Source organism: Larimichthys crocea, chromosome XIII (genome assembly GCF_000972845.2).
Source record: "Larimichthys crocea isolate SSNF chromosome XIII, L_crocea_2.0, whole genome shotgun sequence".
NCBI lineage: Eukaryota > Metazoa > Chordata > Actinopteri > Sciaenidae > Larimichthys > Larimichthys crocea.
In genome coordinates, this window is record NC_040023.1 from 14,408,981 (window position 1) to 14,423,403 (window position 14,423).

The following is a 14,423-nucleotide window of genomic DNA, read 5'->3' on the forward strand; positions in this document are numbered from 1 at the left end:
TACATGTGGTGGAGTAAGAAGTACAATATCTTAGTGGAGTAGAAGTGGCATAAGATGGAAGTACCTCAAAATTGTACATTACCTACATAAATCTACTTAATTACTTAGATGCCCCAGTGTGAGATTTCCATCACTAACCGAACACAATGGAGAGTTTCATCATCAGTGGTGCTCACATTTACTCATTTTCCAAGGGCGGACAGAAAAACGGTTGAATGGAAATACAAAGAAATAAGAAATAATCACACTGAAGTTTGTTGCTCAGTTGTATCTTTTATTCTTTCGGTCTCTCTTGACACGTTACATACTGTAGCTCTGCAGTGAAGTTTGTTTTAGCCTAGATTACTGTCTTGATATTTAAAGCTGCGTAGTCACACATCTGGAGTTATTCATCAGTGCTTAGGATTGGCATCAAATTGTTATCAGACACAAATATAATATTTTTCCTCTGTAAACATGAAGTCATGTTCTGTCATTAACCACCGTGGTTTCCAATGAAAAGCTAAATAGAGCAATCAGGTATCTAATTCAAAACTTTTGTAAGTGCCTTTTCAGGTGTGTGACTGTGGACATTCTTCTCCTGCAGTCTTTGAACACAAGTATATATTCAAAGCTATATTTCCTTTACACATATATTATCTAAGCCATCACACAGTCATTTCGCTAAAGCATTTGCATTTCAGTAGTTCTTCTTCTTCTTTTTTTTTTTAACTTGAGTTATTTTTAAATTGACTTTATTTGGCAACTCCATACACTCATAAAGAAACAGTACCAATGGAAAACTCCATTGTCATTTGATTTGAATATTTACAATTTTTCAGATCATAACTGTCAAAAGACAGCTCAGTCTCAAATGTCTCTTGGAAAGTTGAACACATACGATATCAAATTGGACTTGTAATGTTTCTTTCTTCTTCGTGTTGTACATTTGCCCCGGTAAAAGTCTTTTTAAAAACACTCACTATACAGACATAACACCCAAAAACATACACACTGGCACATGCATACATAGAGACTCACTCAGTGTGTGAAAGTAAACCTATACAAAGGGAAATGGTGTGTTTTATGTCTCACTCAATTTATCTCTAACATCCTCCTTCTGTATTCCAACAGTAGTGAAGCACTGCGATTAGCCATTAGCTGATTTCGACAGCCACACATGCATGAGTGTATATAAGCTTCAAATCTGTCCCCCTACTGTCTTTATTGTCTTGAAGTGCGAGTCGCAGTAAAAGCAGAAGAAACACATTTCACCTGGTTCAACCACACATAAGAAACTACAGCCAGGACTATATTTAGACAACAGTGTCTGATAGTAGAGCAGTGATGGTAGGGGGGGGCCACTTTCCAGCACTATGCTAATATATGTTTTGCTGTAGCGGAGTGTCGGAGGTTAAAGTTCATGGTTAAATGTGCACAGAAAACACAAAGAAAAATACAAATAAAGTAAAAATGAGGTATGTGTTTGTGTTAATTTATTATTCTAGTACACCACCTGCAACATGTAAAAGATGAGGAAATATGAATAGAAGAAATATAGTTTACTATTTCCAGCGTGTTTTTTTGTTTTACAAGTAATAGTGCTGATTGTTTCATATACATTTTGCTTTGCTCTTCCTTTCTATGTGCAAATGTTTACAGGCTCAAAAATAAGTTTACTTATATACATCAAGCACCTTGGTGATATAGCTTCGGCAGCTATACTTGTCATTCTTTTTTTCCTGGCTATTTCCTGTTGATTCGCACCCTGACCACTGTATTTTGGCACTCAGTTGCTAACCTACATTGTTTAGTCACCATCCTGGTGTTCTTCTTTTGTGATCTTTACCTTGATTCTACTCAACCATGCAGCTCAGCTCGAACGGCAAAGGATCCAACTCTAATCTAAGCATTATATTATAGCATTCATACAGTACTGTTCTCGTCTGAAGAGCCAACACTAACTCCAGATCAACTTCAAGAGGGTGCAGAGTTTTAACTGCACAAGACGGAGACTAGGGCTATATTTAAAACAAACATGCTTCCCTCATTCACACCTTTAGGTTTCTTATGAAGCACCATTAATAGAAAATACACACCTCAACGGGTTTATCTGTGATCTTCAATGCATTTCAGATGCTTTTGATGTTGTAAATATTGTAAACCTTTTTCGCTGTTCTGTCTTTAAAAATGCTTCATTTGCTTCGACTTTTTTTGTTGTTGTCCAACTTAATTTTCAATAATTCTCAATGAAAAATTGTCGTTGTGCCTCTTCTAGGATGGATTTCTCCGTGTATGAGGGTTGCAATGTTGGTGTAGTTTGCTCTTTCCAAGCCTGACATCAAAGTGATGCTGATGCTTACAGCCAATATTGTAAGTATTGTTCAAAATGTATTGTAACTGCAGTGGATATATTGTCACATGATTATTAGCTATTTTGGCCATTTATTCGTACATTTAATGCAGAATTGACTGAGCAAGGAACTCTGAAGTACATCAGCAATGGATAACATGGTTAAACTGTTAAACTGGTGGATTTCTCTCTCCCATTAAAAATCCTGTTAGGAGCTGGATAATTCACAGCAGATAAATAAGTGAATTGGTCATTGTACAGACCAACCAGTCCAAAACTTTCTTTTTTTCTATTGGCAAAAAAGAGGAGGCATGAGACACAAGTCTGCTGCTCCAATATACACACAGCTATTTTGGTTCTTTTGTGAAATAATTTCTCAACTTTATGTTTTTGCTAAATAAAGCATATATGTTATGATTTATTCTTCACTTGAGGTTCGCTTTGCCTGTGGATTAATCTGCTACAGACACAAGCTCAAAATCTGCAGCTATGAGGCAGTAAAATGCTGAATTATGACATCTTATTTGACTTTAAAGCTCATCACTATCAATACAAAACTCGCCAATCACTTAACTCAACCTTTTTAGCATGACTCGAACTGTCTTGCTCCCTGTTTTTTTTGGTTTGCTTGTTCGTTTAAGGTAAATTATCAGACTGTAAATGTGTGTGGAGTGGACTTTATGATCTAGTGACATTACAACAGGTATTTTCTTAGTTAGCTTCAGATGCAAGTGTTTTTTATTGTGTGTGGAGTGAATAAGTCATGCTATGCTTTCCTGTAGCCTACTGCACTTAACTGTACATCAGCCCATTTACTTACAATAAATTCAGAGTCTGCGACCTTCTGAATGTTTACATAACAAACATAATAAGATCCATTTTCTTAACTACTGCTGTCAAACATGAGATGACAGGGTCCAACTACAAGAAGAACCTCTCCCCTCTGCAGGGCAGTGACATCTGCATGGAGTAGAAATGACAAAAATCCAGCTCTGCTACTCAATCACAGTCCCATCGTTTAAAGTCTCCTTGGACCAAAGCTGATTTATGTGGACAGCAAGGCGAATAAACAGTGTGACTCAGTAAATGAAGGGGTTCATATGTAAACATGGTGTTGCCATAGTTACAGGTGTGTATTACGTTGGTGTGGTACTGTAGCCGAACGCAGTAGAGGTCACGTGATCACAGCCCTGATTGGTGCCGCAGTAAGGGAGTGTCAAGACCTCCCGGCGCTCGAGGAAGAGGGCGGTGATGCTGAAGACCTGTCACTCTCTCTCTGGTCACTGTCCTCAGTGGACGCAGGTGCTGCAGAGTTACTGTAAGAAAATTAAGAAATGCAAAATTAATTTTCTTTATGTGGAACTGGACAGACTTTGTTCATAGTTTCTAATTATTTTCTAGAAGTGAGGTGATATGTTGTAATTTCTTCTTAAGAAGGTTCCTGGTAAAAATGTGTTTAAAATAGTATAAATTGTGACAGTGTACAGATAGCAGGTCAGCTGGACATGCAAACATGTAAGATTGGTTTACAGGCAAGCATACAATTCAACCTATATGAAGAATAAAGTTTTAAATTAGAGACAAGATAGAAAGAACAAGAAAATTGTTCAACTGCTAATAAATCCAACACAATCTACCAGACTGAAAAGTGTTTCGAAACTTTATCTCTGATTAATACCAAATCTAATTTATTTTATTTGGCATTTATACTCAAATTAAAAAAATGTAAAAAATATTTATAACTATAATGTAGTTGTAAGCAGGCAGAATCGTTACACTATAACTCCTCCTGTGGACACCCGTAAATGAAACCTGTCTTTAAACAGATAACAAATGCCAAAAACACAGTTGTAATAATATAAAACATGTCTTTAAAGATGGAATTGTTGACAAATACTGTACATTAATAAACTTCTCAAAAATCCTCACAATGGCATTATATCATGTGATTGTTCAATGGCTATAGTGGTACTGAAAGTGTTAATGAAGGAAAATAAAGGACCTTTAAAATAAAGTGTTACATAAAGAAACAAAAATGGATAGACAGGACTGGCAGATGGATGTAGATATGGATAAAGTTGACTGAAGGCCAGTGTGAGTGATTGTTACCTGTCTCCACTCTGTGTGATGAGTCTTCTGCAGGTCTCCATCTGAACATCAAGGCCTCTTTTCATGGAGCACATCTCCATGTACTCGTGCAGATGTCGGTTCATATCGCTCTTTGCTGTAGCCAGTTCCAGCTGGAGTCAGAAAACATGCAGTTGGACATGATCCAAACGTGTGATTGCCATAAAAAAGTTTGTTTGATTGAGGTGCTGGCTACACGTAGAGCTAAGAACTGTTGCTGAGCTACACACACAGCTTTTATGTTTAAGGCAAAAAAGATTTCTAGAAATGTTTGGTTCCACAAGAAAAAACACAATGCACAAATGCATTAAGCCTTAATTGAGGAATTCAAAGCAACATGATGCCGATAAATAGATAAACTGACATAATGCTTTGCACAAACCTTATGCACATACTGCATAAGAAAGAAAGCTGTAGTAACTGGGATTCAATGACACAAGAATAAACAAGTAACGGAGCATAAGAAGAAAGAAACATTTGAATTTATTTTAATTTGAAAATACGGAGGGAGAGTCTGACCTCAATCTGGTCAATTGTCTCTTGGTATTCCTTCTCTCGGGACTTGAAAAGACATTCAGTGTCATTAATCACCTTTTCCAGACAGTCCTCCTGGTAGAGAAAGAGAGAAGAGAGAGCTTTAAAGTGTGTCTGGATCTGTGCATACATGTGAAAAAAATCTAGCAGTGTTTTACAGGAAACAAAACACATGCCTATATCTATGTGCTAATCTGCACGTATCAGACACAATGTAATGTTACGTGACTACTGAAGCACAGCTGGCTTTAAGCTCCTATCAGCTCAAATTTCACTGACTAATGCAGCTTCTTCAAAGCGACAGCAGACTGTTCAAATACCACAGAGCCAGTGGATGGAAACAAATACCTACATGCATTTCTTGGAGACAAACACACTGTACGCCAATACAAGCCAGACATTGCATGTGTCTGAGTGTGTGGCTGGGTGTGTATCTGGGTGTGTATGTCTGTGCACGCAGTGTTTTGTCCTGAAACGGCCCTGCCACAGTAGAGCTGTGAAGGTCAGTGGATTCGACAGCACATTAAGTCCATTCATAACATCAGAACTTCAAAAGCTTTTTTGAAATTTAAACCAACAATATCGACACACATGCAGCGGTGTATAGGATGGCAAGTGTCCTTCCAGAGAATTACACCAAAAAGGAAGTGACTAATACAAAACAAACATGGTGTGTCTATGGTTGTTTTAATCTGTTTTTAAATCAGCTTTGCATGTCAGAAACAATAAAATCTTTTTCCTTCTCAGTGCTTGCATACTCAAAACCAGATTTGTATTGTATTGTACACAGACAAGGGAACACAACTGGTTATAATCAGGCTGGTGCCTGTGTGGACACAGTCATGCAATCCAACAAATCATCAAAAAAGACCGCAGAGCTGAATCAACACCTCTCTGATACAGTCAGATGTGTACTTTCAACAAATCTGAGCATTATAAGCAAAGCTGGTATACATTGCAGCGGTTGTATTGGATTGCATAGATGATAGTGGACTTTGGGGAGAAGCAGGGGAGGAACCATGCCTCCCTTAATATCAGTGGTTTCTTGGTGCCCACATCACTGAGTGGCTGTCCTGGGTGCTGCATACCAACTTGAGGCAGAGACTTTTTCGCATCAGACGCTTCCAGAAATCCCCTCAAATACTGAGGGATTTATTTGACTGTCTAGAACGAAAACAGCACCAAACAAGACTGCAGGGCCCAGCAAAGAGCAGTTTGTTCAGCTGAAAGTACAATAGTTTGATCTCTATCGTGCCTAAAAGAGATCAATTCCAGACACTGAAAAAATAAGGCTCTTTAAGGATCCCTGCTACGATCAGGAAGAAGTTTGTGGATACAGCAGGCCAGCTAAGAGACTCAGGAGGAGCTTTCATTTAGGATGATTGCTACTTATTTAGTTCCATTAAGATTACTTAAAATTTGCTTACTCATTTACTTACATTACCTCCATAATAACCATACTATATCTATATTATTTTCTTTTCATATTTCTATCCTATTTTACACATTTTTTTTAACCAAATTATAAGAGTTTACAGAATTATATTTCACCATGATAGTATCAGATTATATGTGATCCTTAAACTTGATTCAAATTAAGGTAGGTCCCTTCCTTAAAACCAGAGCTCAGATGTCTCACTGAAAAAGGTTGCATGATCACAGCCTACCTCTCCTGGTGGGTGGGTAGGGTCAGGAGGCAGAGTGCATCCTGGGAAGTCCTCCCAAAGAAGCAGTGTCTCCTCGGTCTCCTCCCAAGCCAGACTGTCACAGTCATCCTCAAACTCACATTCCCGCCTTAAAATAAAAACACACATATACACATATTGAAAAATAATAAGTGGAAGTGCAGGACTGAAGTATACTAACATTATACTCTTCGTGATTTAAAGTCAGACCACTCACAGTTGGTTCAGCATTCTCTGCATCTCCTCATTGATTTGATTGGCTGATGAGCCACAGTGCTCTTCGTCTTTGACCACCCCCCCATCACTTTCAGAGGTGCTCACAGGTTCATCACACTCACTCCCATTGAAGGACAGGGGGGTTTGTTTCCGGCGGCAGTTTAGGGATGATTGGTTGTTTGGAACCTGCAGGGACATAAGGATTCAGCTTAAAAGATTGGACATCGCTATCAGTACACTGAACAGCACAAAGTGACTCAGTGGATTTGATAAAAAAAAATAAAAAGAAGGTAGCTGAAAAGGTACCTGGTACATCTGGATCACATCTTCACAGTTCCTCTGCTGAGCTACGTCACAGAGACGAGCGGTGATGTCGATCCTGCGGCAGATGTCCATGTCAACCTTCATGGCCTTCTCCTGGATCTTACTGTCCAAATCTGACAAGTTCTACATAGAGGGTGGAGGGAACCAGATAAGGCAACTTACCAGGACAATATCTCTATCTCCTACTAATAAACCACTGCTACAAATAAATCAATGACCAAGGCTTTATAGATTGGTAAAAAGAAGGTTAGCTAAAAAGACAAGCTGAAGGAGAGATTTTTTCCCTCTAGCAAAAACATGGTAACCCAAAGTTAATGGTTAAAACTGGTGTTTGAAGCATCAAATGTCAGACTCAAGCCATTACTTATAAACCCTTTATACAGGGTTTATTATGAACAGTAAACAATGATATAAAGAGTTGAACGCAGTCCATCCACCGAGAAGCAGAGAGACACACTTTATAATCATTGCTAAAGTGCATAGTGTGCAGAGCATGCATGACTTGTTTGTGACTGTATAGGTAGTGCTGCGCTCACATTGCTCATGAGGCCTTTGAAGAGAACCAGCTCTGCCTTCAGCTGCTGAACTCTGAGAGCCAGCTCGTCCTGACAGCCTTCACTCTCCTGCAGGTCCTGCACATGTAAAGGAAGCCATTAAGGACACGTACATGTAAGTGCAAACATGCCCACACACACATACAGAGTGGGCCTGACACACCTCTGTCTTTACTGGAACAGCCTTTACAGAGGTTACATTATTCAAGCAGAGTTCATCAACAAAATAAAAGCCTGTATTAGCAAAGCAAAAAGCATTGTAAAGGTTCAATGCTTAATGTTCTCTGGGGAGCTCTAGACTTGCCTCCCTGCTGACTTACAGTATTCACATGTACTACAATAGTGGCCAGGCTCTTTTGAGTCTAAGGGTGTTTTGCTGCTTGTGGTCTCTTTCATGTGCTGCTTGTACTGCCTGCTAAATGGGTTCAGGTGCAGATTCCTGGTAACGGTATGTGCGTTCAACATGAAAGTATGCATACACACGTGCACACCTACGGACCTACAGACCCATGCATGCAAGCACACAGGAAATCAACAAACCATTTTTCCGGAAGGGAGCAGAAATATGGCGAAAAACAGCAGGTGTTGGAGGATATAAAGCTATTAACAACAAGATGATTCAAATGAGAATATCCGTGGACTTTAATCAGCTGATGATCAGTCAATAAAAAAAGAAAACCAATTATAAAAGAGTGCAACAGCTTTGTATGAGTCAGGACTTGAACTAATGTAGTAATGACACATGCTGCCCAAAGGAAATTAACAGTGCCAGCAGACCCTTCAACTGTATCAGCTGAAGTATTTAAACTAACTCATCAGTTTAATGAAAACTAAACATCTAAGCAGTTCAACCGCAGACACTCTTGAGACATTATTGTTGACAGGACAGGAAAACACACATGGAATGTTAATGGTATTTTTAAGTTAGATAAGCCACAGCTGAAATATCACACCTAACATTTTATTTTGGTTTTAATGAGTCAGGCTGATATCAAAGATGTCAAATGTACTTAAAGACATATGTAAAATACTTAACGTCTTAATCTTACCTCTTGTAGGTCTGCAATTTTCTGTTGCAGATCCATCCTCATAGTATATTCTTCTTCCCATCTAAGAAATCCACAAATACAAAAAGTAAACAATCTGTAAGTCTGAGTTTTAATGTAAACAAACAGCCAAAGAACATATAGGGCAAGTGTTTCATCCATTATTGTTTTGATATAAAAATGTGATGGTGTAATTTAACCCCATGTACACATGGTACATTTAGGCATCTTCTGGACCCATTTTGAAAGGCAGGTATAAAATCAAATTCCTCCCAACACATACCATCACATAACACTGCAACCCAGGGTTCACCAAAAATCAGACATGGCATGATTTAACAGCAGCAATGTTTGCTAAAACTGCAGCCACTCTGGTGGCCAAATTATGTCATGGTGACACTATTTCTAAATTGGTATTTCCTGACATATATACACCAATATATATATAACTGCAATAACCAGTCAGTCCCACCTTTTTTTCAGTGATCTACATGTGGTGATAACATGCCAAGATATGAAGCAATATGCCAGAAAAGACCAGCAAAGAGAGGACTACTAGCAAGTAAACATGTATGTAAACAATGTGTGATTTCAAATACTTTAAAAAAAATCAGCTTTGTAAAAGTTTTATGATAAGGAAACAGGCTTGACACATTTGTTAGACCTCAAAGATGCACAGAATTTATATTAGGGAATTTGTTTGCAAGATTACTGCAAAGGGTAAACAGTTAAAGTGCAATTCCTGGATCAGCCACCATCTTTTACGAAAGGAGGAGTGAAATGAGAGTCTGACTGTCAGGTGCTGGATTTTTTCATTTTTCGTACACAAAAATGGCAACTGGATTCAGTCTGGCTGCTTGCCTGTGGATCTGATAACAAAATGTAGTTTAGTTCAAGTTGCACAAAACAACGAGGTGTAATTGTTGCATTAAACAACAAGGTGTAAATGAGACAAGAGTGAGTGTGTGACTTGCAATATTCACTTACAAATGAATCGCATGTTTCATGGCTTGTCTGTTACTATGGTGCAGCTCAGACAGCTGGCTCATGAATCTGAGATTTAATACGTTTAAAGGCCTGAGCACAGATCCTGCGTGTGATCTGATTCTGTGACTTCATACAACACATGTGCCTAGGGGAAATCCACTCACTGCAGGGTCTGTAGCCTCTTAGATGAATGCCATTTGAAATGCAGAATGCTGCGGCACATAGAGACCTTCAGGGAATACTGAATCCGAAAGAAACTGAGTCATGAAACAGGAGATGTTGTTGTCGTGGAGGATGCTTGTTTGATCAGTAAGGTGAGAGGGTGCAGAAAGAGGAGAAGTACTTCCTTCTGCAAGATAAGCCCCCATCCAGCAGTTACAGCTTGCAGTGCATGCTGCATTGCAGATACGGTGTGGAGCGTGGAGAGGGGTGGGGGGGTGCGCAGGGGGAGAGAAGAGGGGCAGAGAGCATGAGAGAGGGAGTGTGTTCAATGTGTGGGATTGTGAAGAGTTTACATGAGAAAAAGAACGTGAACGTGTGAATGTGTGGTGGGCTGAATTAGGGCAGGACAGGATAGAAGATGGGAGAAAAATAAGCTGTCCTTATGCACCAAAACTGTTCGTCAAACAGATCTGAAATCGACTCCCAGGGGCAACAGTACACATTTCATTATTAAATTGTGATCTGTTATAAATATCTGACTGCATAGATAATGGCCATGAATCTGAAGGAGTGAGTTTCACTTGGAAAAACAGGCTCTAATGTCCCCATTGTCCTGAAGTAAACTGACACCTATAGTGAGCTCCCAGAGGTGGAGAAGCAGCCTTACACAAAGCTGAACAGAAACTGATTTGACCACGCCAAAATGTAAAAGGCTACTGCCTTTTACATTTTAATGGTGTGTGTGTGATGTTACACACTCTTGGGTAATTTGTGTCCTCATTAACAAAGAGTCCACTCTATACTGTGGTCAGGATCTCCTATGCCACGAATGCATGGCTGCTCATTTGGACATAATATGAAGGAATTCAATGATGAATGCACAGGAACATGGGGGCTACTGTACTTCACTCAGAGCAGATACTATGTAATCTATAATGTTCATATATCATTCAAATTCATGGTAGAAGTTACAAAATGTGGGTTGTTTACTCCAAGAATTTAAAAGGGGAAATCCGACGTAAAAAGAGAGTTCATGTTGTGCTATTCCAATAATCTGCAAACACAGACAGCTGCCTCCCTAAATTAGGAATCAGAGCATCTAGATTTAAACTGATGATTTCATCTCGTGTCACACTGTTGTAGAGTGGTACACTGACTATGAATAAAAGAAGTTTGTTTAAGATATTTCATCCTCAGGAAGCAATGAACGATTATCTTCTATATCAATTAATCTGCCGATTGTTTCTTGATTAACTGTTTTGTTTTTTTAGTCTATCAAATGTCAAATCACAACTTCTCAGAGCCCACGGTGTCTTCAAATCGCTTGGTTTGCCTCAACACAAAAATATTCAATTGTATGTTGTGAAACAGGACAACAAATTTACTTTATGAGAAGCTAAAACCAGTAACTAGAAGCAGTGACTGTTTCAGGCTGAAACAATTAGTCAGCTACAAAAATAACTCATGATAATCTCATCATTTCATCTAAGGCTTGCAGCTGTGAACAACAAATGTCCATATGTTCCAGTTAAATCACTGTGGATACTGTTAATGCATCCTGTTGTTTCAATAACAGGCTCATCTGGACCACCACCAGGATTTGTCTTTAGATGACATCATCATTACGGCTTTCATCTTTTTCAGGTTCACATGATTTTAAAAAAATTGCTATTTCACGATGGATTTTCCCTAAATTCCTGTGAACTAAGCCACCCATGGGTGAGTCAGAATCTTGTGAGCTGGGAAGTGAACATTCGTGCCACAGACTGATCTTCACACGTCTCTATTAAGCTTTGACCTTCATTCTTGTTTATATTTAGCTTGTGACGGGTTAATTTTTTGGGTGTATTCCTAGCGGCAGCACCTGCCTCTGTGGTCTGACATGAAGTGGATGCAGGGTCAGGCTGGAGGTGATGGATGGAGCGGCTTTGTGCTGACTCTGCTTATGTTGGAGACAGCTGGTCTGCAGTTGCTTTACAGCTCTGCTCGCTCCACCAAAGTAGAGCATTACAAACACACTTAAGAAAACTACATATGCCCTGTAGGCCTGTTACAAGTGTAATAAAAAGGGTTTCACTCCATTTACCTGCGTTTATACTCGTCTCTCTCCCTCTTCACTTTGGCCAGGACATTATACAGGGCCCTTATCTCAGGGGTGATGGTGTCAATCTGGACCCCAACTCCATCAGGGTGCACCCAGGAAACTCCTGGGCTGGTCAGACGCTCCGCACCGGGGCCAAACTTGCGGGTGTGGTTGTAGGACCAGATGGTTCCTGGGAGGAACCTTGGGGGAGGGTTGGTGGAGCATCCCTGGCCTGCACTGTTGGGGACAGTTTTGGGGCCAGAGCCGGGGGAGTCCACACAGGGAGAGCACTGGCTAATGGTGATAGCTGGGTTACAAGTGGTGTTTGTTTGGGTTGAACAGGAGTTTTCAGCAGCTGCAGGCGGGAAGGTTGTAGTGAGTGGCGTTGGGAACAGTGTTGTAGGCCTCCTGGCTGAGTTGTTGGTGTTGTGGAAGGGGAGGGAGCCGGGCCTGAGCTGTATGGTCCCGACAAATCCGGTCTGCACTCCTGCTTCCTGGGTATGAGCCCTGCTATCACAGCATCCACCTTGACAGCCCTTGTTGGCATCCAGCGCCTGTTGCAGCTGCTTCTCTAAAATCTTATTTCTGCGCTCTAATTCATGCACTTTTGCTAAAAAGCATCTGAACCTCAGATTGAGAGTTTTGAGGACGCTGATGTTGGATCCCAAGTCGTTTCTAAGAGCCATGGCTGCGGGTTGATGCGGCACAGCGCGGTGATGGTACTGCTGGAGGTAAGGTGAGGTCTGTGAGGGTGCGGTGAAGTCAGGCCCCGGATGATCAGGCCCCGGGCTGGGTTGATCACCTAGTAGAAAAGACGCCGGGTCCGGTCCACCGAAAACGGCGTCAGGGAGGATGACTGAGGGGGAGTCTGGGTGTCCGGGAGTTTGGCTCTGCTGCGGATGCTGTTGGAGATGCGTATTGGCCCCCAACAAAGGATTCATGCTATGGTATGGAAAACTAAAACGCTGCAGATCTGGCATGAACACGGACGGGAATGATCTCGCTATAACAGAAGACAATAAATAATAAATAGCTGTAAAACGTACCCGCAATAGGTGCGCATAAACCACCAGTATTTACCTGATTATATAACCGTCTCTAAGAAAGAATCTTATCCTTAAAGCTGAGAGGTTTAAACGCTGGCTGATGGATCAGTGCTCCTTTAAATCGTCCGCAAGAAAACAACTCCAAAAGAAGAAGCGACTCCAAAACGGGCTGTGAACAAAGACACAAGCATGCGGCAAAGCTGGACGTGCGTCTCGCTGCGATTTTTTTTGTGTGTGTGCAAAATAAAGGCAATTAAACGAAGAAAAAAAGACGCAGAGCTTGAATGAATAACAATGATACCCAGCGTCACCGCGTCAATGAAGTTCTGGCAACAAGATGTGACCGCAGGCAGGAGAAAGTGCTGCTGCGGGATTGGAAGAGCACCGCTACCGTAAATACACTAAAAGAGCAACGTTGATCCATTAACTCTTTGATTTCTGTGCAATAAACGACGCTCAAAAGAGCAACGTTTACTTGTTGCTCGCGTTTGTTTTACACAGCGAATAATTCAGATGTGAAATGGGGGAGAAATACACATTATAAACACGACCTAGATAGACACCGCTGTCTTTATCTAATAGATGTGACGCTACAGCCAAGGCAAACGGTTAGCTTAGTGTAGCATTTTAACAAAGACTCTGTCCGGTGATAATAAAACCAGCCTAGCAGCGACTTAACAACAACTCTATAATTGCCACGGTATTTCAGTCCGTTTACAAACTGTGAAAATATTGAAAACACACCGACAAAACCGCTGTTTTTTTACCGGGATGTTATGTTACCGTTACCGAGCAGTTACCTCCTGGAGTCTAGGCTGTTGCCTGGCAACCGCTCATCTAGCTGCTAGCTGGAAAGCTAAAAACATACGGTGTGTATATGTTACATATTTTTACAAGTACTTTGTGTTTAATCAAATAAGCACACGGAAAACTTTAAGCTGAGCAGTAGTCAAGCACAGGAACAGAAAGGATGTTTCTAATGGGTTCACTAGTATGACCGCATCCACCAATTTTCACGATTTTAAACTTTGTTATGCACATGACAAGACATCAAGCAAAGAAAGCTAATTGTTTTATTGTTATTGCACACATCTATCTATCTATCTATCTATCTATCTATCTATCTATCTATCTATCTATCTATCTATCTATCTATCTATCATCAGACAGTGTGGGTGTTGCATGTGGACCCTCTCACATCTCTCTGTCTAAAGGTGCTGCTGTGTCTCTCCATGTTGCCTTGAGTGTCTAAGGAGGCCATGTCCAAAGCCTCCACTGAGATATTATTCACCCAGGTGTCTGTTGGACTACCGCTCCCTCTCTTCTT

At 40.4% G+C, this 14,423-nt stretch overlaps 1 protein-coding gene across 2 annotated transcripts; it reads right to left on the reverse strand.

Moving 5' to 3' along the window:
- Positions 1 to 253: 253 nt before the first annotated feature.
- On the reverse strand, positions 254 to 13,807 carry iffo1b (intermediate filament family orphan 1b). 2 transcript variants are annotated; one of them, XM_027286479.1, is made up of 10 exons: positions 13,398 to 13,807; positions 12,054 to 13,265; positions 8,822 to 8,882; positions 7,755 to 7,850; positions 7,201 to 7,341; positions 6,896 to 7,080; positions 6,661 to 6,787; positions 4,979 to 5,068; positions 4,442 to 4,572; positions 254 to 3,648 (listed from the first exon to the last, which is right to left on the reverse strand). In XM_027286479.1, the coding sequence occupies exons 2-10, from the start codon at positions 13,028 to 13,030 to the stop codon at positions 3,549 to 3,551; spliced, it is 1,908 nt and encodes a 635-aa protein (XP_027142280.1). In that variant the 5' UTR covers positions 13,031 to 13,265; positions 13,398 to 13,807; the 3' UTR covers positions 254 to 3,548. The 2 variants fall into 2 exon arrangements, with proteins under 2 accessions (XP_027142280.1, XP_027142279.1); XM_027286478.1 differs by having other exon boundaries at positions 12,054 to 13,053; positions 13,131 to 13,806.
- Positions 13,808 to 14,423: the final 616 nt, after the last annotated feature.

Coding starts and splice junctions, on each gene's coding strand:
- iffo1b (XM_027286479.1), bottom strand. CDS start 13,030: ATGCCAGATCTGCAGCGTTTTAGTTTTCCATACCATAGCATGAATCCT. Junction 7,851..8,821: donor AAATTGCAGACCTACAAGAG/GTAAGATTAAGA, acceptor TTACATGTGCAG/GACCTGCAGGAGAGTGAAGG. Junction 3,649..4,441: donor ATCACACAGAGTGGAGACAG/GTAACAATCACT, acceptor ATTTTCTTACAG/TAACTCTGCAGCACCTGCGT.